We start from the raw sequence: 23,383 nt of genomic DNA on the forward strand, positions 1-23,383 counted from the left end.
AAAAAGACAAGTCTTGAAAGATCATTGTGGCTTACTCTGGGCAATTGGAGCAGTCATTCTGACTGAAGCTTGCCAGTTGCACACAGCAACTAAGATGCAATCAGTTTTTATTCTGGTGCTTAGTTACGCTGTCTGAAAAGTGGAGGCCACAGTAAAACACCTCTGCATAGTAATACTATGACTGACAAAACATGAATAGGACAAACGGAGCGGGTGGTGCATTTTGTTTACATTGGGAAGGAAAGGCTCAGGACAGAGTGAGATGTTAGGTCTGGTGTGTTATCCGTGAGTAACCCAGGTGGGTTTTTTTAGTGATTTGCTTACACATTTCTCTCCTGGCACCTAAGTGCTGATCACCATCTAGAACAGAACGCATCGAATTGTCAAATGGAGCTTTTTGCAATTTTTTTTTTTCCCCTCAAGTCTGAAAAACACCCCCCTCAAAAGTGAGCTCTCAGCAATTTTTTTTAGCAAAGCTCGATCACTTAGGTTGTGTTACTCTAGAAAGTCTGCAAAAAGGTACCATTTTTATGAAGGAAGGGAGTCGTGTTGCTTTTTCTTACTGAAAGTCATATGCATATATATAGATACTCTTTAAATAGTAAATTGGAAAGTGAAAAACCTTGCATCCTTGGAATGTTATTTTTGCTTGGTAGCTGCTAACATTTTGAGGCAGTTAATATTTTTTTAATTTTATCTTAATTGTCTTTGTCGTGTGTAACTTTTTAAAAAAAGTTGATCATTACGGTTGGTTGGGCAGGGAAGTTTCTTTATCTTAAACTGTCAGGTTCTCTGTCAGCTTGGCTGTACTGATAAGTTACACACTATTGAAAGGAGGCTTGTATAGTCTGTAGGCACGTAATTTCTCATGAAAAACTATTACATGAGTAAAACGCTACTTTATTTTGCAATCCTGTAATTTGCAGTGTTTCCTGGTACGCTTGGATGCTTCTACGCAAGAGAAAACATAAGCTTTAAAATGTAAAGTAGCTCGTAACGATTGTTACTCTCTTGGTTTCATGTAGTGTAAATCAGCCTGTTTTTCTATTTTAAATACTGTGCTCTTAAAGGAAAATGCCAAGGAATTCTGACTTGCCCTGCTAAAAAGTAACGAGAGGGATGATACAAAGTGGACAAAGAGGTATGGATGAGTCTTTGGCAACTGTAAAAGCTTTTTATCTAGTCTTCAGGCCCAGTCCATCCAATGAAGTATAAGCCACCTACCACCTACCACCACGAAGTTAGCAAAACAAGAACATACAAAAACTTCTCAAGCTGTCACATTACTGGTCACCTTTTACTGTTTTTTTGCCTGCCACATAGTTAACCCTTACTCAGTTTCCTGCTTTTTCTTGGTCTGTTCAGGTTCCTGCACTGCAGTGTCGCAGCGTTCCTGAAGCCCCAGCTGGCCAGCACATCTGCTTCCTTATCTTCTAACCTTTGTATGAGAAAAAGAGGAAACAGGAGGTTAATCCCCTTCTTACCAGTGACTTAGGTAGGGCCTGTGTACTTTCATATCCCTCTAACCTCTGCTTAACTTCTGAGTTTGGGAAACCAAATAAAAGATGTGAAAATTGTTTTGAATGGGTAGCGAGACTGATAGTCCTGTTTTCAGGAATGTAGATGTAAATATATACAGATATTGCCCTTTTTCCCTATCAGAATTATTCAGTAAGAATGCTTTCCTCAATTTCAAATATATTTGTCACTGCAATATGCAGTCAGCATATTCTAGGTTAGTAAATTTATTGCATCTGAAAATATGGAGTTCTTGTTGCAAAGAAAAATGCTTCTAAGAGCCTGAAGATTTGCTTTAATATTTCTACCTTTTTTTTCTCTTTCTTTGTATAAGTTTAAAGTGAAGAAAGAATACACGTGGCACTTTCTGTACAAAAAAAGTGCTTAGAAGCAATAGGAATTTTTTTTTCCCTGTTTATGAAAAGAGAAACTCCTCCCTTATTACCAATGTTTGGAGCTTAAATTGGCAGTTACAGAAATGTGCATTTAAAGTATGTAGGTGGCTTGCTTATGGTAGCATAACAGTTGTGGCAAATGGTTTAATTTCAAGCCCTTACCACAAAAGGTCATTAATTTCCAAATATCTTGAACAAAGCAGCAAGCACCTCAGGGGTTTCTTCTTTGGGGTGGACCTGAGCCTCCACCAGGTGATGTGATCTGATCTCATCACTCCTGACTTCATGGCACTTTGCTTGGGAGGGAGGTGTCTGCCAGCCACTTCGGCAGGTTGGGACAGTTGAACTGCTTTGGGGTTGTAGAAGATGGCCTCCATTATTTTGAGCTGCTACTGTACCCATAGTTCCAGAATTATCCTAAAAATGCCTTGGTGCCTGAAGAAGCGTGAGTTATGGTGGAGGCTTGGGGGTTCTTTTCTGATGAAGGGGTAAAATTGCATACAATCCCATGAAAGCAGAGAAGAATGTTACCCCAAACAGGATGTATTTTGCTGCTGCAAAACACTGGATATTTGGTTACTTGTGACATTGCTTTAAAAATATTTGACTAGCTTTATAGGAGCCTATTTAAGAATATGCTTACATTCATTAAAGAGATGTTGGCATTCATTTTGGAAGACCTTTTATAAGAAAGGGAGTAAAACGGGGCCAAGAGACTGAATGCAAGAAATGGGAGAGGAAAGGGTGTCTTAAGGTGTAATTGAGGCGAATTACAGAGACACTAGGAGCTTGCAAAGAGTGAAAGGGTTGATTAACTTCATGCTGCAGTGGCTTTCCTCATTCTGTGACCATCATGCTTCTGGGTTAATGCAGTGGCAGAAGCGCGGGTATAATCTCCCAACGAATCCAGCAAGCAAGGTACAAGTGCACATGTGCGATGGCAAGAGGATTTCTAGGGCATTTTTGGCAGAAAGCAGAGAGGCAGAGGAGGCATGGTGTGATGGCGAAGGTACCAGTCCGTTTCGATGCTTAAGTGTGGCGTGATTCCCGCGCTACTTGGACTGAGTATGTTTTCTTGTGCCCGTTGAACATGTTCTCTAGGCTGCGCTGAACCGCAGAAGCCGGCTTTGCTTCAGCGAAATGTTTTGATCCTCCTCCTCTCTTTGGAGACCCTCGTCCTGTTGTACAAGTACGGGAAAGACCGATAAAAACGAAACAGCCAGTAAGCGTTACTGGGGAGCTTAAACCATCTTTAACTGGGTGGGTCTGCAATGGAGAGCAGGAGCACGGCAGCTGCCCTATCTTGCGCGATCGTGTTCTGCCTTGCCCGCCGTCCTCCCCCGGGCTTTCCTGTCAGCCCTCCCCTCCAACAGCCGGTTTCAAAGGGGACTTGATATTTTAAAAAGTGAATAAAATTATTGCCGATTCTAGTCAGGTTTTCAAAACTGAGCCGTGCCTTCACTCTAAATGAGCTGTTGGGCGATTTATTTATTGGTTTGGGTTGGTTGTTTTTTTTTTTTTTTGCAGCGGCGAGGAGCTCCGACGTGCTCAGTTCATGCGTTTGCGTGTCGCGCTGAGGCGCCCAGGTGCCGGCCCTTTCCCCCCTCTCCGTTGTTTTTTTTAATTACGCAAGCTCATTAAGGCAAGGTCAGGAGGGGGCGTGTTACTGGCGACGGCTGAAATAAATGACGCGGTTTTTAGCCGTGTACCCCCGCTTGCCGCCCTTGGAGGGGGTGGGTGGTGAGGCCGCCGCTGCCCCGCCGCTTCCGCCGACGCGACGCGGGGCGGGAGGGGTGTGCTCGCGCCGCCGTCCTCGAGCCCGGCCGCCGTGAGGTCATAACGCCGGGGAGTGCCCACGAGCCCTGCCCCGCCCCTCCGCTTGGCTGCTCCGGCGGCCGCCGCCCGCGCACCCCCCTCCACGCGGGCAGGGCCGGGCCGCGGCGGGGCCGGGAGCGCGTCCCGTGCCTCCGGTGCCGGCGGGTGGCTCTGCCCCGCCTCGCCCCGCGCTCCCAGCTCGGGGAAGGGGCTGCGCTAAGGGGGTAGGAAGGAGCGAGTGGCGTTTCTGCCCGGCCGGGGGGGGGGCTGACAGGGGATCTCCCGCAGCCCCGGCCGGCGGGGCGGGGCAGTGGGGAGGGGAGGAGGCTGGCCCCCGCCTCAGCTTCCCTGCGGGCGGCAGGGCATGTCCGCGGCGCAGGTGTCGGCGGCGCCCGCCGACCGGCGGGGCTGGGGCGCTGAGGGCGGAGGCCCGGCGGTCAGCCGGCCCCGGCAGCCGGAGGAGACCCGGCAGCCGGAGCCCGGCTCGCCCCGCAGGGAGGAGGCCGCCGCGGGAGGAGGGCGGGCGGCGGCGGCCGGCGGTGGTGGAAGCCCCGCCGCCCAAGGAGAACCCGTGGACGAGGCGCAGACCCACGCAGGACAGCCCCTCCCCGCCCGCGGCGGACGGGCAGCTCGTCTGCAGGACCCAGGTGCGGCGGCCCGGCCGGGCCGGAGAAACGGCGCCGTTGGGGGGGGGGGGGTGATGGTGGTTTTCTGGTTTTGGGGGGTTTGTTTTGTTTGGGGGTGGGTTTTTCCGTTTGTTTGTTCGTTTTTTTAGGAAGGAAACGCGTGTGTTTCTCGCCGCTGCCGGAGACGGGCCGGTGCGGGCCGGCCGGCGGTGCAGCCCGCGGGAGCCCAACCGGGTGCTCCGGCTTCCGACATAGATGGGCAGAGGAGGGAGGCGGGCGAGGGGAGGTGGGGTCCGGCCGGCCGGGCGGTTCGCCGCGGGGCGGGACACGGGGGACACGAGAGGGGTGAGGGAGCTGCTGTGCCGGCTGCAGGGGCCGCAAATGGTCGCCCCGGCCGGGGGTGACCTCCGGCGGGCCCCACATGGCGCTGGGCTCTCGTGCTCGTCTCGCTTTGCTTGTCTTGAGAAATACTGCTAAACCCGTTTACTTTACCGCAGGTCGTTTGGGTGTTTGGTTTTGTTTTGTTTTTTTCCTAATTATATAATAAGGACCTCTGTATGATCCGTTACTTGGTTTTGTTTTCCAGAAGGTTTGGATTGCAGAGGCTTTAAATGTTAACAAAAGTAGGTGGTTTGCTTGCTCTTGAGATTCAAACTGTTTATCTGGAAAGGGACGAAGCAAGAGTAGCTGTGGTGTAATTTTCTGGCCTTTAATCACGATGTGTAAGGTAAAGCTACTTTATAGGCTCCCTACAGCCTAAGCAGGCAGATGGCTTTACAAAAGTTGGTCGCTGAAGACCTGACTTGAAATTGCCAGGCTTTATGCTTAGGCTAGCGAAGTGTTCCTAGAAGTTAGCAACTTCTTGGAGTATTGTTCTTGGCTGGAACTAAACAGCTGACTTCAAAAATATGTATTTCAACCTCTGTTTCCTGAGAATTTCAATGTCAGCACTTGCTCCTGAAGGCACCTGACAAACCTTTCTGTGATCTCACAGTCACTTTTATCCTTGAATTAAATATGTCTTTCCTTCACAAAAGAGAAACGTAATTTGTAGTTTCAAGCATACAGGTAATGCAAGGAGAAGAGTTCTCCAGACCGCAAAACAAAGATCAAACCTTTTGGCAACATATTTAGTCATCTTTATCATCTCAGCTGTTTTGTTTGTGTGTACTGACGCACTCATAAATACCTATTTATGCATAGCTTCTACAATCTGGTGCGCTGGGCAGCAGCTTGTGGTCTTGTCCATGCATGAAAGAGAACTTGTCACTCGTTTGCCTTGCTGGGGCAGTAATAATAATGGTACATTAGAAGCATTGGGGACGCTTCTTTTGTTGCATTAGCACCTCATGCTCACCTTCTGTAAAGTTTATTTTTCTATGTAAGATAAAACACACAAATAGCTGTTGAAGGAAGGATGAGAAAGGAGGTGGTGAGTTCATATGCTGTGCACATTATATGCCTAATTGGATGATTTCAGAGAACTTCAAATTATTTTTCTTGTGCATAAAAGTTGTTCTTGCCATTTATCAAATTTATATGAAACTGAGTAGTTACACTTGCTACTGAAAAAGGTGTTCTGATGCATAATTGAACAAATATGGGAGTCACTGTTGCTGCTAATGGCATTGGTGAAGAACACATACCAGGGTGCATGTTTTGGTTTGGCCACCACTGAAAGCACTGTGGAGGAGCCACCGTGCTTTCCCTTGTGAAGGGCAAAGTAGCTGATCTTTCCTGGCTGTTTGAAGGAAGGAATTGCCGTGTGCCTCCATCTGCAACCAGGGATGTGCTTTGAAGTAACTAATTGCATGTTGGCAAAGCAAAATCAGCCACACTAAGCCATTATGAATGTAGTAGTATGGAAATTAGTCATATGAAATAATAAGTAGATGAGCAGAAATACTACTGGGATGGAATGTAAAACTATCCGTAAAGAGGATAATAAAACGTAAAAGAATCTCACATCAAAGTAGTGACTGAATCCTGTTCGACTTGTTGATCCTGGCTTAATTTGTTGAGAATTTCCCTGAGATGTGCACCTATGGCATGTTCAGTGATAGTTACACACTTGAGAAAATTGGCCCCAGTCTGTCATCTTTTGACTTTCAATTTAGTGTGGTATTAGTTTGTAATAGAGGCAAACCTGACTCTTGTTACTGAAAGAGACTGTTAATGTCACCCGACGCTAGAACGGAAAAAGTAATGTAAAAGACTTAAAATTCTTGGCGAAAGAACTTGTTCAAAGTGTTGTTACTATGACCTATTATATTTTTGTCTCAGTTTTCTTAGTAGGTTTTAATGGTGTTATAGTAAACCAAACACCTAATGTAAACATATTTGAATTTTTCATGGTATGTTTGTTACCACAGTTCATTGTTTCTGACTAAGCCTTTCATTAAAATTCTCTGAAATTATTCTGTTTAAAAGAACTACACAGCTACTTTTACATCCTAGTCTGCATTTAACTCATGGAGAAAGACTCATAGCAGAGTGAAATTGCTAGTGAAATTAATAGGCTTCTGTCTAATCCTGGTGATGGTGAACACAGGGAGTTAGCTTTAGCATAGGCTGTGAAATGATGAAAGGTACTTCTGTGGTGTGTCTTCCTTCCCTTGTAGGGCCCGGCCAATATATTGCAGTAAGTCTTCGCTTCTTCAAGTTGAAGGTCCATGAGTAAGAGGAGAGGAACAGTTGCAAGGAAGAAGTCCTATATAATCTTGTAGATAATTTTTTACTAGGTAACAAGTTAAGCTTTTTTTAAATCGAGCCAACAAGAATGTCTGTACGGAAGCTGCGGAACAACCCAGTATTAGTCCCGTATTCCTTGTCTTTCCTCCAAGTCTTGTTTTTCCTCAGCTGCCCCTCAGAGCTGGGCTCTCCCAGAAGAGGCTACTTACCCTTCCTCCATATAAGTAATTTGCCCAGGATGGAGTTGTGGAAATAATTGTACTGTGAAAGTTTTCCCACCTCTTCATTTGATGAAACACAAAGTACTGCCCTTTTTGTAAGCTTGCAAAAGGGAATCTGAATGACAAATTCTCTAGTCTTCATGTAATTTGAGTAGCTGATGTGGGTCTCTAATGATTCATTAGGTAATTATTCAAAAATTGTTCATGAAATTTATGGAAGTATTCAATGAAGCAAAATATCTGTGCTGCTTAAGTGGTTGAAGTGGCTTTGCTTCCTAGGGTGCTTGAATGATGTAGTTAATTAAAATAATTAAAATACCTGCACACTTCAGTCTTTTATATTGTGCTCAGTTTGCCTTTCTTCATTGCGTTTATTTCTGGGCATCAAAGAACACCTTTTATCTGATCGATATTTTGGTAGCAAAACTAGTTTGCTTTAGTGCTATTATGTAAATTAATTTGCTTTAGTCTGTTAGCAAACGGGTTGCAAAAGTACAGTTTAGTAAAGGTATACTGTCTTCCTATGAATAGCAAGCTTTTGATTAGTAAATGCATAAATGATCTGATTGCCAATTTTCTTTGGTGTAGCTAAGGCAGATATTATCATTAGTTCTCATGAATTCACCAAGGGTTTGATTAGCAGCTTTTAAAAATTATTTTAAGAATTATCAGAAGATACAACATTGACAATTACCCCAACTCTGACGGGATTAAAAACATTAACTTTGCAAACCTGCTGTCTGTATTTTAGTTGTGTATAACAGCATATGTAATTTTGTGTGGTAGGGGGTTTTTTGTTTCTAAACTGGAGGCCTGTTATGAGAGAGAAATCCCTCCTGTTCACCAGAGTCTAAGACATGGTACTGGCTTGCTGTGCTCTGGCATGTGCTCCCTTTAGACCATGAAAGTTTTTGTGGAAATTGAGTCACAGGTTGCAGCTTTCTATGAAGAAGCTAAGAAAAAATTGAGATGAGAAATGAAATGCAAGGAAAATAAATAGTATCACGGTTGATCAATTGTGTATCGAGGATTTTTTTTCCCTTATTGCTTGTTGTATTGAAAAACTGGGTGGTTTTGAATGCAGATAGGTGGAAGGATGCAGGTGTCATAACTCACTGCCTTGGTTAGCTGTTCAGATAGTGTGAAGAAGGTCAATCAAGGTCAAATAGCATGGAGAAGGATGTTAGCATAATTACTGTTGGGTTTTTTGTTTCCCAGAATCTTGGATCTAAATCTATGCTCTAGGTTTAAGTTACGATATACTCCAAGGGATCGTTTTGTCACATTTGTAAGACTTTCATATTTATCTGTTTAAAACAATAGATTTCAGTATCGCTTACCTTGTTTAAAAATAGATTATACTGTGACATTTCAAACTGAGCATTGAAAGCAAAATGTTGTACAAGTTCAACAAACGTGTTCCACTGAAGGTTTGAAGAGCAGTTCTGCTGGGTGATTTCAGCCACCTCCTGAAGCACTTCTGGTATTCATGCGATGTTGTTCCTTCACTGAAGGACATACATGTGCAGTCCAAGTAAAAATAAAACTTGAACGTTGTCTAGAAATCCTTTCAGTGTAAACTGCGCTTATATCAAAATTAGCATGTGTTCCACCTTTTATTAATAGACTTTGCTTTCAGAAGGAATTGACAATACCATCTCTACCCTTCTATCAGGAAAAAATTACTTGCTGCCTAGTTATTTGCAGAACATCATCCATTCTGAAGTACTACTACTGAAAACATTTTTTTTTCTTGTAATCGGTGGTACTTTGGTGATGCATCTTTATGTACAAACTTTGCTTCCCTTAAACTCTGCACAGCATCCAGTCTGCATTTCCTTTTCTGTTGCTGTTATCCCAGAGGATTGCTGCTGCTTTAGTGGTTCCAAAATTCATCTTTCATTTTTCAGAACTGTCGTCCCATGTATCTTGACATACTGCACTTGGCATGTTTGCATGTCTATGTCTTTCTGCACAGAATATCTTGTGTTAGGATGTGGTGTGTTAGGAGACTCGGAAGAACCGTAATAAAAATGGCTTTTAAGTATGATTTCTGTTTTCACATGGATGACATCTTTGCTGGATGGAGTTCAGTGATTGAAAGATGATCATTGGCCGTTAAACTTCCCCATCCCTGATTTCCCCCCCCCCCCCCCCCCAGCCTCTCAAAACTCAGATGAAACCCAGCAAGTAAATTGAAGATAAAGGAGTTCTTTTATCAATGCAGCATGCCACTACCAAACAGGTTACCTTGTAGCATATGTCAGAATAAACCATTTTAATACAGTTAGGTTGGAATTAACAAAAAGTGTATTAGTTTATTTGCAAGGGCTTGTTGGGTTCTGCTGGAGCAGTGTACTGAAGATGCCATTTCTGGGTATTCAGCATGATGATGTTGAAACCAAAAAATGGCATAATGGTGAGCATAGAGCCTCTATCTAAATGCACTCTACAGTTAGTTTTGCCTGAACAGTGGCTGTAGGCCTGTTCACAGCAACGTGGGTTAAGCCTTTAAGTGATCTAATTTTTTGTTCTTTTACTCTCTCATCCTCATTTTTAAATTTTTTTTTTCTTCTCCTTTATCTTCCCTTTCATGCTTCACATTAAAATCCAACTCTCACATGATAAGCCCCAGAAAGCTGGTCAGGAAAGATCAGTTAATTTTGTCTTGAGCATGGCTCTTCTGAGAGGGTCAGAAACTCTGTGGAGTTGTTTTCGGGTAGGGAAGTAAAGAGTGTGGTGAGATCTTGGGCCTTTGAGCTCAGAAAGGACGACATCATGTAGGCAGTGTGTTGCCTAATATTAATTTTCCTTTTCCTTTAGTGTGCAAATGCATCTTCCAAGTCTTGGATTCCTACATACAGATAAGAGAGATTCCTTCAAACTAGTCAGGTCTTATTCAACTTGATTCAGATAGCCTCCCCTGCCGCCTGGAATAATATCCCATGACTAAGATAGTGCTGCGACATGGAGTCTTTTATTTTTTTTAATCCCTTGCTACGCCCTGGTGACACACAGAGTAGAAGTTCTGGCAGAGCAGTCCTTCAGCAGCAATTTAAGTAAAAGTGCTGTGGGATGGAAAAACGGCTTCAGTAAGGTAATTGAAGAGCTAGAGAGAGATGTGTGTTTACAGACTACTGGAGGACAAATGCTATGGCCCATCAGTTTACCTTTACAGATAATTGGCAGTTTTGTTGGAGAAAATTACAAATTTGTTTGCCACTCCACTTCTGCAGCTGCTTGTCTTGTTTTGTAAAGGGCAATTAGTTTACTATTGAATGACAAGTGAAAATTAGGATTACACAGTCGCTGTGTGTTTCTGAAAGTGCTCAGTCTAAAGTTAATTGAGGCCAAATACCAAGAAAGAGGCAGTTTGGGTGTGTGTGTTTTGTCTTTGTTTTAAAAACAGATCTGTAGGAGAGGGGGGGAGAAAACCTGCTGGTAGACGGTGTAGCAAAGGTCACAGGCCGATCAGGACTCACTGAATTCATACATCTTGTGTGATGTGCAAGTTGTATATAGCAATAGTAATATAATTCACAGTGGAATATGGAGTATACATTAGTTTATGCTTCTAATGTTCACCGTATGTTCCAGGAAGCAGACAGAGAGGGTTTTCAGAGTCGCTGGGGCACGAGGGTGGGGTTCCCAGTGTGAAGCTGTGATAAGGAAGATTAGTCACTGGATGTGGAAGAGATCAGGGTTGAGGAGGTGATGTTATCCCTGCATGAAATAATAATCCACTAGTGATTTCAGTCATGTTCAATATTTCAAGCTTGTCTTGCAGTAAAATACTGAATAAGAAATTTCAAGGAAAGGTTGTGACCACTTCTCTATGGGAAAATACGCATTGGGAGAACAGAACCGGGGCTTAACAGAAGTTGAGAGGTGGTTTCCTCTGTCTCAGTTCAAATCTCCAAGAAAAATTGCCTGATAGTAGTGGTGTTTTTTTTCCCCTGAATTCCCAACGCAAAAAGTAGAACAATTGAGATGGGTAGGGAAAGTTGCACAGAATAAGAAAATCTGACTCACATACAGAAAGGTAATTGCACGTGTATTAAAAGACGTAGTATGTTTAAATAGACTTTCTTTTTTTCAATGTAGGTTATTGATCCTAGATTGTTAGACCCAATAATGTTTCCATACATGACAGTGAGTTATTTCTAAGCATTATATTAATTCCTGACAGATATTACTTGTAGAAGTATAATGGACTCTTTCTCAGGACATCAGATGAGGTCATTATTATAAAGTTTAGGTCTTGACTCAGGATGTTTCTGAAAATGTATGAGTGTCAGCTTCATTGCCAATGCTCGTATTTATCATAAACATATCCATTGTGGAATTTGGGTGTTAAAATGTGTTAGTTCTAATGCAGTTTTCATAGTAATTTTCTCTTTTCACCTTTCCTTACATTTTTTTTCTGTTGCTTTTGGCTTGATTATGAGCAATATGGCTAAATTTGATTTGGCATTTGAGTAATTGCTTATAAAAGGAAATTATTAGGAATTTGTATATATAATTGCGTCTATGTTTTTTCCATGCTTGCATAATGGTAGCTTTCATAAATTCTGTCTTCTAACTTCTAATAGGATAACTTTTTAAATGTGTTTCAGGGGCTCATTTTCTTTGCTGCTACTTAGATTAAAATATCAGCGTTTTAAGATAGTCTTGACCTTATAGCCGAGCAAATGCTTAAATACTGTGTTATACAGTATCCTGTACACCCCATTTTCAGATTATTGCACCCATTATGAATGAGTTTTTCAGTGTTGTGTACTATTAGTTACTTATGGAAATGTTCATTGACTTTGATACCAAGACCTCAAAAAAACCACTTTGATGTAGTACGATAGATAGTTAAACAGAGTTGTTGAAGTATACCTTCCTTACTCTTTTGAAGTGCAGTCTAATCCTTCACCTGAAAATATTTTTCTTCCTTTTCAGAACTACAAAATTCCACTAAAGTTATAAAAGCAGCAAAACCCCGGACAAGGAAATCCAGCAAGGTTTGTATTTGCCAGAAAATTGAACTATGAGTTATTGGATTGATTGTACTAGAAGTCCCAGTTAATCTAACCTGTTAAGCTAAACTGGCATTTAGCTCAGCTGATAATATGGTAGGAAATTGAAGGAGTATTTCTGGCTGTAAATATTGACTATGGTAAATAGCTGATATTACTAAAATTAAAAAATAGTAAGGTATTTTGAAGCTACAACCAGAAGTGTTACCTTCTGCCGTGGTAATGGTTAATTTTGAAGGCAGAGAAAAGTAAAAAAGGAAGGGAAATTTAAAATTAGAAGGGATGCTAAAGTGACGTATGTATGAAGGATAAGGAAGGGCACTTTTGTGTGAAGGGGCTGCAAGAAACACATCACTTGAGCACAAATGATACTAGATTAGTTTTGGAAATCCTTTTTGCATATTATGTGATGTGTTCTTTATGTGCTCTTATAAAATTATCATTATGACAACAGGAGCCACTGAATCCTGTTACTGAAAAATTTAGTTTCTAAAATTTTGTACAGCCATCCCTTTTTAGGTTCAATAATACCTGTGCTCAAAAGTCTTAGAAAAGCTAAAAGACTTTTAAGCAGTACATAACTTTAAATCACATAGGAAGCTATGTTTAAGTCAGCATTTAATCTGACAATTGTTTTGTGTGCTCAAAAGTCATAAGCTCACTTTGTTTTATAATAGCAAGCAAGCAAAATTTTTTACATTCTATCTTTTTTTGTCTGTGCACACTTAAAATAGTCTTCATGAAGACATCTTTTGACACCTGTACTAATTACAAGCTAAAATGTGTTGGACCTTGATTTGGATGTAACTGAAATAACTATTTTTATAATGGATCGTATTCTGTTTTCAAAATCTGTGTGTTTGTTTTCTGTTCTATTTCTCAGTTTTTAAAAATTGCTACTTCTAACAATTCTGCTCAAAGAGGTAGTCTGGCCATCTGAGTGATGACTGACATCTCTCATGTATTAAGAAGGACTAAATCTATGATGTAGTGTAAACTGTTTGTCATCTTTGCAGGCTGGTGATTTTGGTGATATCACAAACTGGCCAACGCCAAGCGAAATAGCAAACAATGAAGTAAGTATCCTTTGTTATCTTTAGTATTACTTTTTTAAAAACCAGGTGGACTTCTCTGCTTAATACTATTCTCCTCTTGCCTCAAATGCATTTTTGGTGCTGTAGGGTTTCAGCAGAAATTTTGTCAATAATTCAGGATACTGGTCTTTGCTTAACTGTCTGCTCTGGTACTGGAATTTGGAACCCTTCACGAGCCCACACACGTACGCTCCATTTATTGTGAGTGGCGTGCCATGGACATGTAGGTAAAAATGTGCCGTATTTACTTCACCATTTTAAAACTAGTATTTTCCTTTTCTACTCGTTGGGAAGTTTATGCACAGATGAGAAGGCCTTTGGGGTTGTGAACATGCTGCCCTCCCTTGTGGCTCAGAACGTTTCGTGCGGGTTGTCTTAGGACAACGTAATTATCCTTGCCCTATTCCTCTGATATATTTCCCTCTTGCTTGGATCCTTAGTTAACATCTATTTCGTCAAATTATCTTCCTTTCACTTTATCTCAAGTGGTAAGCGCATAATGTATCTTACACCTCTTTTATGGTATTTAAAACAAGAAAAGAGCACAAATTATTCCAAGCTGTGAGGTGCCGTTTCATTCTCTGCTTTAGTTCTGCAGCACCCCATGATGCTTTTACTGTTTTCTTGGTGAGGGAAACCAGAAGATTTGGGTTCAATGTGCATTATATAATTGCAAGTGTTCAGATGAAAACTAGGTGTATTAAGGTAGTTTGGTGTGAGTCATTTGTCCTGTTGGGCTCGGTTTCTAACACCCTCCCTTCTCCCCCCCCCCAATCTGATTGTCATAACTTTGCTGTTTATGTCCTCAACAAACATTTTCTGGTGTCTAACTAGGCTTTTAGCTTTGCAGGTCAAAATTACAGATGTCTGTAGATTTGACACGTTATGTTTACTGCTGGGTAGTATTTGCCTCCTCTAGTAGCTTGTTCTACAGGATCTCAAAGAAAAACTTTGAGATTGCTAGGAGAATCTTTAAAACCTGAATAGATCATATGCCAAAAAAGTAATGCTCATTCAGTTGCTCAGATACCAGTTAGAATACTTTGTGTGCATACATCCCATTGAGGCTTAGGGTTTATACAGGATCCTTGATTTGACTTTTGTGTTTTAAAGTGTGTATAAGCTTCTCCATCATCAATATTCCTGTCAGTTGCTGATATGCTGTGAATGGAAGAGAGGAGACAGTGGTGATATATTTAACAATATCATGAAGGGCGCATGACTTGCATCCTTAAGCTGCTAATTTGTCTGGTGGCCATAGGGGTGTATACCTCAGAGCTGCACATCAAACTCCTTCCTTGCTTTCTGAACAAGATTAGAAATAATTTCACCTGTGCTTTTTATATCTCAGATGCACAGCCTTTTTGTTTGCTGCAGTCAAAAATGCTGTTCTTGAAGATTGTGTGGTCATTTCCACTGTGCAATACTTCTAATAACTTCTCAGAGAAACTTCTTGTAACACATGAGATGCAGTGTAGAGAAACTCTGTAACTGTCAGAAAAATAACGATATTTTCTGTCATGTTTTGATGCTCAGAGGAGGGGGTCTGCTGATGTTAGATCTCAGAGATTGAATAGCAATGAAAGGATTACATTTTATGTCCTTTAATATTTGTAAATGCTAATGTTGATTTGTGACTAAGACAAGAATATGCTTATTTTATCATCTCTTTTTTTGGAAATACTGATTTTGGTGACTTAAGAAAATGGGCACCCATATCTTTGGCCTTCTCTTTAGTACTGCTGGTCTTCAGTATCTGTGTGGTTATGATGTCAAAGTTTGATATGATTAATGATGTCTGTACAGTACTAATGAGAGTGGCTGAGATACATGTGTAGTGTTTCATAACAATATATACATGTTTGATGTTTGTCTGAAATAGTCTGCTTTAAGAGAATTTTTTTAAAGATACTTTGTTTTACCAGATTGTCTAGATTGCATTGCATAGATGTTAATTAAACGTTTGCTGACTTAAGTATGTGAGAATTTTAGTACACAAATTCATGTAGTGTCTGTTAAACCAAATCACATTTAGTTCATATTTAATCTCAATTGATTTGTCTAGGGGAAGGCTTTGTGTTCAAATTGATTATGGTGTAGTAGTGCACTATTTACTGTACGTACCCCAACAGGTTCAAAGCCATCTCCACAACATAGGAGTGTTCTTTCTGTTTGGCAGAAATGTCTGCGAAGCTTAATTTTGCAAGCAGATATTATATCTGATCATGGAATGATTTGGGTTAGAAGGGGCCTTTATAGGCCATCTAGTCCCACGCCCCTGCAGAGAGCAGGGTCATCTTCACCCAGATCAGGTTGCTCAGAGCCCTGTCCAGCCTGACCTGGAAGGTTTCCAGGGATGGGGCATCGACCACCTCTCTGGGAAACCTGGGCCAGGGTTTCACCACCCTCACTGTGAAAAATTTCTTCCTTAGATCTAGTCTGTATCTGTCCTCTTTTAGTTTAAAACCATTACACCCCATGTCCTATCGCTACAGGCCCTGCTAAAAAGTCTGTCCCCATCTATCTCAGAAGCCCCCTTTAAGTACTGGAAGGCTGCAATAAGGTCTCCCCGGAGCCTTCTCTTCTCCAGGCTCAACAACCCCAGCTCTCTCAGCCTGTCCTTATAGGAGAGGTGTTCCATCCCTCTGATCATTTTCATGGCCTCCTCTGGACCCTCTCCAACAGGTCCATGTCTTTCCTGTGCTGAGAGCTCCAGAGCTGGATGCAGCACTGCAGGTGGGGTCTCACCAGAGCGGAGTCGAGGGGCAGAATCACCTCCCTCGCCCTGCTGGCCACGCTGCTTTAGATGCAGCCCAGGAGACGGTTGGCTTTCTGGGCTGTGAGCACACATTGCCGGCTCATGTCCAGCTTTTCACCCAGCAGTACCCCCAAGTCCTTCTCAGCAGGGCTGCTCTCAATTCCTTCATCCCCCAGCGTGTACTGATACTGGGGAAAAGCGAAACTTTTCACTGTTCACTAAAATGATGTTCATTTTGCCTTCTTTGAAACCTGTTCTGTGGGATTTCCAAGAAGTGATGATCTCCAGGATGCTGGCACTACTCAAAGGCACACAGTTCCCAGTAAATGCCATATTCTAATGTGGGAAAAAATAAATCTGTAATCATACACCTCCACATCCTCTGGTCTTTGGTTCTTGTTCTGATTTAGCGGAACAGAATTGTCGGAGTGAAGACCTATGGCTCCTTATAGTTTACATGAACATTTGGTGTGCTGTTGAGATTGTACAGCATCATGGGGATTTCTGATGTACCATTCAGTATTCTGTAAGCACAGCTTTTTAAAGATGAGTCTGAACAGTAGGTACTAGTGAGTAATATTTCCTTCTTTCCTGTGAAATAAATTTCAGTTCTGAGGTATTGAAACACGATCGTTCTGCACTCTGCAATTCTACATCTTCAGTTAAAAAAAATACACAAAAACTTTTAAACTAAAAGTTCTTTTTATAGTCTTGTCAAGTTAGCAGAAAATAGAGCTATTTAAAATGAGACTTTACAAAACAACGCAGTTCTTAACCTCCTCAGTAGGGTGAGTTTTGAGAATAGGTAATAATAAAGGAATTTTAATAGGTAAAGGAAATTTATACCTCTTGCTATGAGCAGCTGTACTGTCAGAAATAATTACTAGTATTTCTTGCAGTGTAAGACTGTAAGTCACAGTAAGAAGCCAACAAATAGAAGAGAAAAGGAGGAGAAATCTGATCAAAAAAGCAATAATGGAATCAAGGACAACCCGGAGGCAAAGCCAGATTGTCCAGGAGATCATATTAGCGAAGATGAAGCTCAAACTAATAACCAAAGGAAAAAAGGTCAGTCTGGGCACTATGTATAATACAGCAAGTCACCACTGAGACACATTCATTTCGGTTGAATGACTTGATGAAACTTTTTATGTTTTGCATTTTCTAGGTGATAACAGGATATATTGCTTTCTGCTAGGAAGCCTAAAACAAGCTTCGTGTCTCAGGTTTTAGAGTGTTCTGTTCAGTCAAATAGGAATTCTGGGGAAAAAGCAGCTCGTGTCCTACTGATAGTTCATGGAACTCTGATAGTTTCTGGAAAATTTTAGCACGGCTGTACAAACCATTACTGTCTCTCACATCTTTATTTCACTAACTAGATAGTGCTGTGTTAATTTAACTTCACATATGTGTGTGTGTTTCTATATATACTAACATTTTAATTTTCATATTTTACTATTAGCTTACACCTTGAAGTGATCACTTGAAAGCTAAACCAGGTTATTAATTTCCTTTTGATCCAGTCTGTTACATTAAAAATAAGAAGCAAACCTGTATCTCACTTGGTCATTGGACTTGTGCAGGCTGGAGGACAGCTGAGAGAGTATTAAGATACTGTTGCCATTTGTTTTTTTTTTCTTGCTTCCCTGCTGATATTTCTTCAGATCCTTAGGACCTTTGTTGTTCAGATTTGTTAATTTTCCTATGTATATCTTTAAAAACAAATCCTTTATTGCTTTTAATTTTTTCGGTCTAAGTGGAAATCTAAAGCAAAGCATTCCACAAGTATAACCTTGGGGGTTTTTTCTGCCGGTGTAGATAACGTTTTTTAGGTATTTGCTTCTATTTCTTAGCTACAAAGGTATGGAGCCCACAATACCAATCAAGTATAGAACAGCAAATATTATCATTAAATGAATGATTAGTGGATAATTTAGGCCAGCCTACAACAAAATACAGCTTTGCTAATAATTTTTGATGCACATGAGTGAACTTAATAGAATATCTCAAGGTAAAAATACAGTACCACAGCTAAATTACCAGGAAAATTTTTATGGTTTGTGATTGAAATCTTTATTTTAGTGGTTAACTTTGTCTTTTTTTACTTTTGTTTCATATGCAAGTTGTGAAATTATATAGTATTGAATTTACTGTATATATTTAACACTTACGTAGCTATAAATTATTGGTAATGGAGCTTACCTGTAAAATTCATTAAATAAAAAAGCTTACTTTCATTTCATATATTTAAAGCTTAGTTAAGGTGACCTTTCAGTTTGAGAAATTCCTGTTTACTGCATTTAGTGTTTTTTTTAGTCATTCATCATATCTTAAAATGTCAAAGTTAAGCTTCTCCCAGTTTTTAAACTTCGAAATTAACTGTTACTACTTCTACAAGAAGAATTCTATTCTATAGAATTCAGCTCTTTTCAGGAGCTGAAACCTCAAGTTGTACTATAATTAAGAGTAATATATTAACTTCTCAAGGTAACAAGCAGAAATGGGTGCCACTTCACTTGGATGATGTAAGATCAGACAGTCAAGAAAGACCAGGCTCTCGAACTAGTTCAAGATTTCTGCTGGAAACAAACAAGTTAATACCTCATAACAACAGACGCAATGAGACAAGAAGTAAGTAGTTTTCAATCTTTGGGTCTTTCTACTTGTGGCAAATCAAGTATAATACCACGTGTGTAGGCATTAGATTGGCAGTTTATGTTGAAACTTGACTTCGACTATACTAAGTAAAACCAAGTGCTAATATTGGCCAATTACCAGCAAAAAATAAATAAATTATGCTGTAGTTTAACAAATTCTAAATTGGAAAGTTTTGTTTAAAAGCTTGCTGTCACTTTTTTTTTTTTTAACTTCTTCACAAATTGATCAGTTGTAATGTCTCAATCACTGAATCTGCTGAGTTTGGAAACAGTCTTTACAGCATGTGCTGGTGCTCTGAATCAGAGCAGCATATATTTTCTTTTTCTTCATGGCTCCTTACAGCGTCTTTGCCCACAGCTTTACGATGCAGAAAGTTTGGAAATAGTGTCATAAAGTGGCTGCTCTGTCCTGTTCTTCTGCTGTTCCCGCAGCTTGTTGCTGCTGGAGCAAATGCTTGTGGACCTACACTTTGAACTCTGCTTTGGCAGTTCCACTGATGTTGTTTTTTTCCTTTAAGTTGGACCAATTCCCTCAGTTCCCTGACCTATTTCTCAGCATGGCCATGCAAAAAAGTTGTAGTAGCACAACAGAGGGAGAAATGCAGCTGGTACTGCTTCTGGTCCTCAGGTGTTCTGAATACAGCTTGTCAGATGGCAGAAATCTTAGGCTGAGTGTAACTCTGGTTTATGTAACTCTTTTGGTTTAAAGTTTTTAAATCGCAATATACATTAAAAATTGTTTGCTCATTATAGTAAGTGCTGGACGCTACTGAGATGGGATTTGTTTATGAAGTCATTTTAGGAACATGGATGTAAGGGTCTGATCTGGATGTCTGAGGGATGGACAGGGGCGGGAGGAGGATTTTTACTAGTGTATCCCTTTCTTCAGCAACTATTCCTCAGGAACCTGATGATCAAATGACCAGAAACTTGTAGCATGAACTTTACCTCAAGGCTCTAGAAATTCAAGACCAGTTTCAGTGTGAGAGAATATAAAACATCTCCTATTCTTCAGGAACACTGGCTGTTTAAAGAAAAAACTTGTTTCAGGCTTAGTTACAACCCTAGCTCATGACGATGTTATATGTAGGACTTTTGTACGTGTCTAAGAGCCACGTGTACTCTAAGCGTGCAAAAATGAAACTGATTTGGGGAAATAGTTCAAATGATGCCTATGCATTTGGGGCCTTTAAGGTTGAGGGTAGCAAGTGCGAAGGTGAAGGTCCAGATTCCCAGTGAGATACATACAGATTATGATATTCATAAATTCAGAGTCTTTTTTTGACAGAAAATAAAATACAGGAACTTGAACATCTGAGCATACATATTTTGTTGTAGGGCTCATTAAAAAGAGTTGCTAGTGAAACAGTATTTCTAATACGAACAAGGATCATACTTCTAGTCAGTCCTGTGTTAAATTTAGCAGCTCTCGATTTGATCAGACAGAGGCTGTATTCCCAGGCATTCCTCTGAGAAAGAGGTCCCCCAGGATCTGGAAGACTATCCAATTACAACTTAAATAAACTTTAAACAAGGGTGACTGACTGAAGATGGAAGTCTCTGAGAGTGTTAGGAAAAGAGAAAGAAATGGTGTGAGAGAGTGTGTGTGAGAGAGGGTTCATTCTCTTATGCGTACAATGAGAATTACACCTGTCCTTAAGATTTCTGGTGAGTGGAGCCAAGGTCCCTGGGGTCTTGTTTGGACCTACTTGCTTTCCTTCCTTTCTTCTTTTCTTCTGCTTCTCTCTCGCTCTCTTTTGCTATGTGCACACCACATATATTTATATGAAAACCTTACATGGATTCTTAGAGAGTCATCTTAGATTTGCATCTGTTATCAAAAAGGGGTTCTTAATATAAAAAGCTCAGTTTGGGGTGGGACCAGCAGAGAATAAATGATTGCTGTTAAATGGGCAGAGTCAGGGGAGTGGTAGACAGTTGCTGCTGGGAACAGAAGGGAGGCTCCAGAGAGTCATTGCTGTGGAAATGCTACCCTGAGCAGGATCATCAAGAGCTAGCAGCTCTTCCTAGCTCTCTCTAGGTACTGGCAGTTGTCCACAGGAGGAGACTATTATGCCCGGAAGGAGAACTGCATGATCATTCCTTCTTGTCCCAAGCTGACCCATAGGTATTGTGATCCCTGAGCTGGCATCAGGGTGTCCAGTTGCTTCAGAAGCATTTGAGATTGACTGCCAGTCAAGCCCATTTACTCTTCTTTATTGCTAACAGCTTCTGCCCGACTCGCCCTTGGGCCTGGCTGGGCAAACCTTACCATTTCACCCTTGCAGCTTTCACATCTGACCTTCGCTTCAGCCAGTGTGACTGAGTCAGTGGATTGCCTGGGTGCAAGCTGAGACCTCTGTGTCACAAGGGACTTTTTGGCACTAACCGTGTATTTTGCAGTGTTGTTTCCTTCAGCCTTTCTGGGCATCCATGAAATGGAGACAGACACTTTTCAGTGTAGTGTTTTATGGTTAATACCTAGGAATAAATTAGAGAATACTTAATATACTGTGATGCTTAATTATGATTGCAAGTATTATTCTTTTTTCTCTTAAAGATTGGCGTCGTGATAGAGAAAAGAGAGATGACCATGATGAAGTGTGCAGCGTGAGAAGTGAGGGTGGCAGTGTTCGTGGATCCTCCAGAGGCAGAGGAAGAGGTAGAGGCAGAGGAAGAGGACGAGGCAGAGGAAACCCTAGAAGTATGCAAAGTTGCTTAGCAAAAATTTTAAAACTATGTTTACGATGTTACTGTTTGCACATGAAGCAAGAATTGTCTTGAAAAAACATATCCTGTAACTTAATATAATTAAGTAGCTTGAGTCTTTTTAAAATCAAACACTGAAAACCAACACTAAAATAGCAGCGTGTGTCTTGCCTTAAAATATTTGTGTGCTGGACTTAATATTTTTCATCATCTTTGTTTTATGTTCTCCGTTATTCTGAAGTGAACTTTGAATATTCAGTTGGTTATCAAGAACTCTATGGTGAAGGAACTGACCAAGTATTTCAACCTGAGCTTAATGCTAGTGTGTTGTATTACTATGGTGATGGAACAGGAGTGCAGATGTATTCTGTGGATGAAGCACTTCTCAAAGAATATATAAAGCATCAAATGTAAGTAGATTGTTTAATGTACAAATGCTTTTAGAGATCTAGTTAAGATAAAATAACTCATTTCAAACAGTGTTTAATCCTAGTTATCCATATTAAGATGGAGATGAAGGCATTTCAATTTAACTTTTTGATTTGTCCATTACCAGTGTCAGTTTGAATTCATGCACTAGTGGGCTGGAAAAACTTGAGTGATGGGGTGGAATTTTAAGGAAGGTGTTCTGCATCTTGTGCTGTAGTCTGGCTCTAACTCGTATACCTGCTTTATTTATGGTACATAGCCCTCTTTTTATGTTGTCATGTAATTGAGATATGGATGTCTCTGAGCTTGTGCCTTTGAGTGCTGTTGGTCTGTTTGCCTATAAAGCTCTTCTTGGGTGATGTAGCTAGATGTTTCCCTTATTTGCTCTCAATTTCACTTTGAGAAGTCTTGTTAGTTTTATGTTTTCAGAGTGTTTCACCTGAAACATTTAACTGAAAGAGAGTAGTTTTGCAATGATACTTGATTTTTCAATAATCTGAAATGTTTACTTTCTCGTGTACACCATTAGGCAATGAGAAACCATCTGGAAGACTGATTATCACCAGGAGACAAGTCAAAAAGGGCCTGGAAACCACTAGTTCATTTTAAAGAGACAGTTTCCACCACTGGCAGATATTTCATCTTCTGTACTTGCAACGGCATTTTTCTGCGATGCCTTTGTGGTGGTTTTGGATTGCCCTTGTATTCCATAAAGCAACTTGCTTATTTTATTCTTGCTTCTTTTGTTACAGTTGACGCAAAAAGGAAGAAAAAAGCCTCTTTAAGGGCAGAAAGTATCTGGCATGTGGCTATCAACTTCAAAACTTCTATTGCAGTCTTTTTTGTTACTCTTGCTGCCAGGCCCCTATGAGACCTGACAGTGGACATGTACCCCCATGTCAGGATAATCGGCCTGCACTGTCCTCAGACAAGTGAGGGAGGAGCACAGACACTCCACTGTTGGCCAGATTTCTGGGCATGCAGTGTAGAATCCAGACCTTCTAAGGTAGGACATGATGATGTCCCCCTCTGCTGAGAAAAAATGTCAGTTACAGCATTGGTCACATCTGACTTCTGGTTATATTTGTATTTTATTTTAGCGACAAGAGGTTGGCAGGTGTCAATAGAAGACTTGGCAAGGCTGTCTAACCAGAGCCATTGGTTGCTTGTCTGATATGAACTCCTAAGGCAGTTTGGTTATGGAGTTTGCTGTTCATGAGAGAGAGGGAGATTCTTGAGCAGGTTTAGAACATAACTTCACTATTTTTATGCTCCTTAAAAAAAAAAAAAAAGAGATGGTTTTGTTATCTATTCACTTCTTTTATCACATTAAAAATGATGGGAAACAGGCTTTATTCATCAAATACCTATTATTAGCTTCTAAATGGGGATGGTTTTGTCTGCCTTAGATAAATTAGTTATAAAATATTAAAGTGACTATGCCAA

At 40.8% G+C, this 23,383-nt stretch overlaps 1 protein-coding gene across 1 annotated transcript in view; it reads left to right on the forward strand.

Moving 5' to 3' along the window:
* Positions 1 to 4,092: 4,092 nt before the first annotated feature.
* Positions 4,093 to 23,383, forward strand: part of LARP1B (La ribonucleoprotein 1B) — a gene marked incomplete at both ends in the record, with an annotated part of 30,468 nt that continues 11,177 nt past the window's right edge. The window contains 9 exon segments of the mRNA XM_081999104.1: positions 4,093 to 4,236; positions 4,238 to 4,361; positions 4,364 to 4,375; positions 12,214 to 12,275; positions 13,307 to 13,366; positions 17,042 to 17,210; positions 18,630 to 18,773; positions 21,360 to 21,503; positions 21,750 to 21,918. Coding sequence (XP_081855230.1) covers positions 4,093 to 4,236; positions 4,238 to 4,361; positions 4,364 to 4,375; positions 12,214 to 12,275; positions 13,307 to 13,366; positions 17,042 to 17,210; positions 18,630 to 18,773; positions 21,360 to 21,503; positions 21,750 to 21,918 — 1,028 coding nt within the window.

The sequence above is a fragment of the Phaethon aethereus genome, assembly GCF_964289735.1.
Source record: "Phaethon aethereus genome assembly, chromosome: 4".
NCBI lineage: Eukaryota > Metazoa > Chordata > Aves > Phaethontiformes > Phaethontidae > Phaethon > Phaethon aethereus.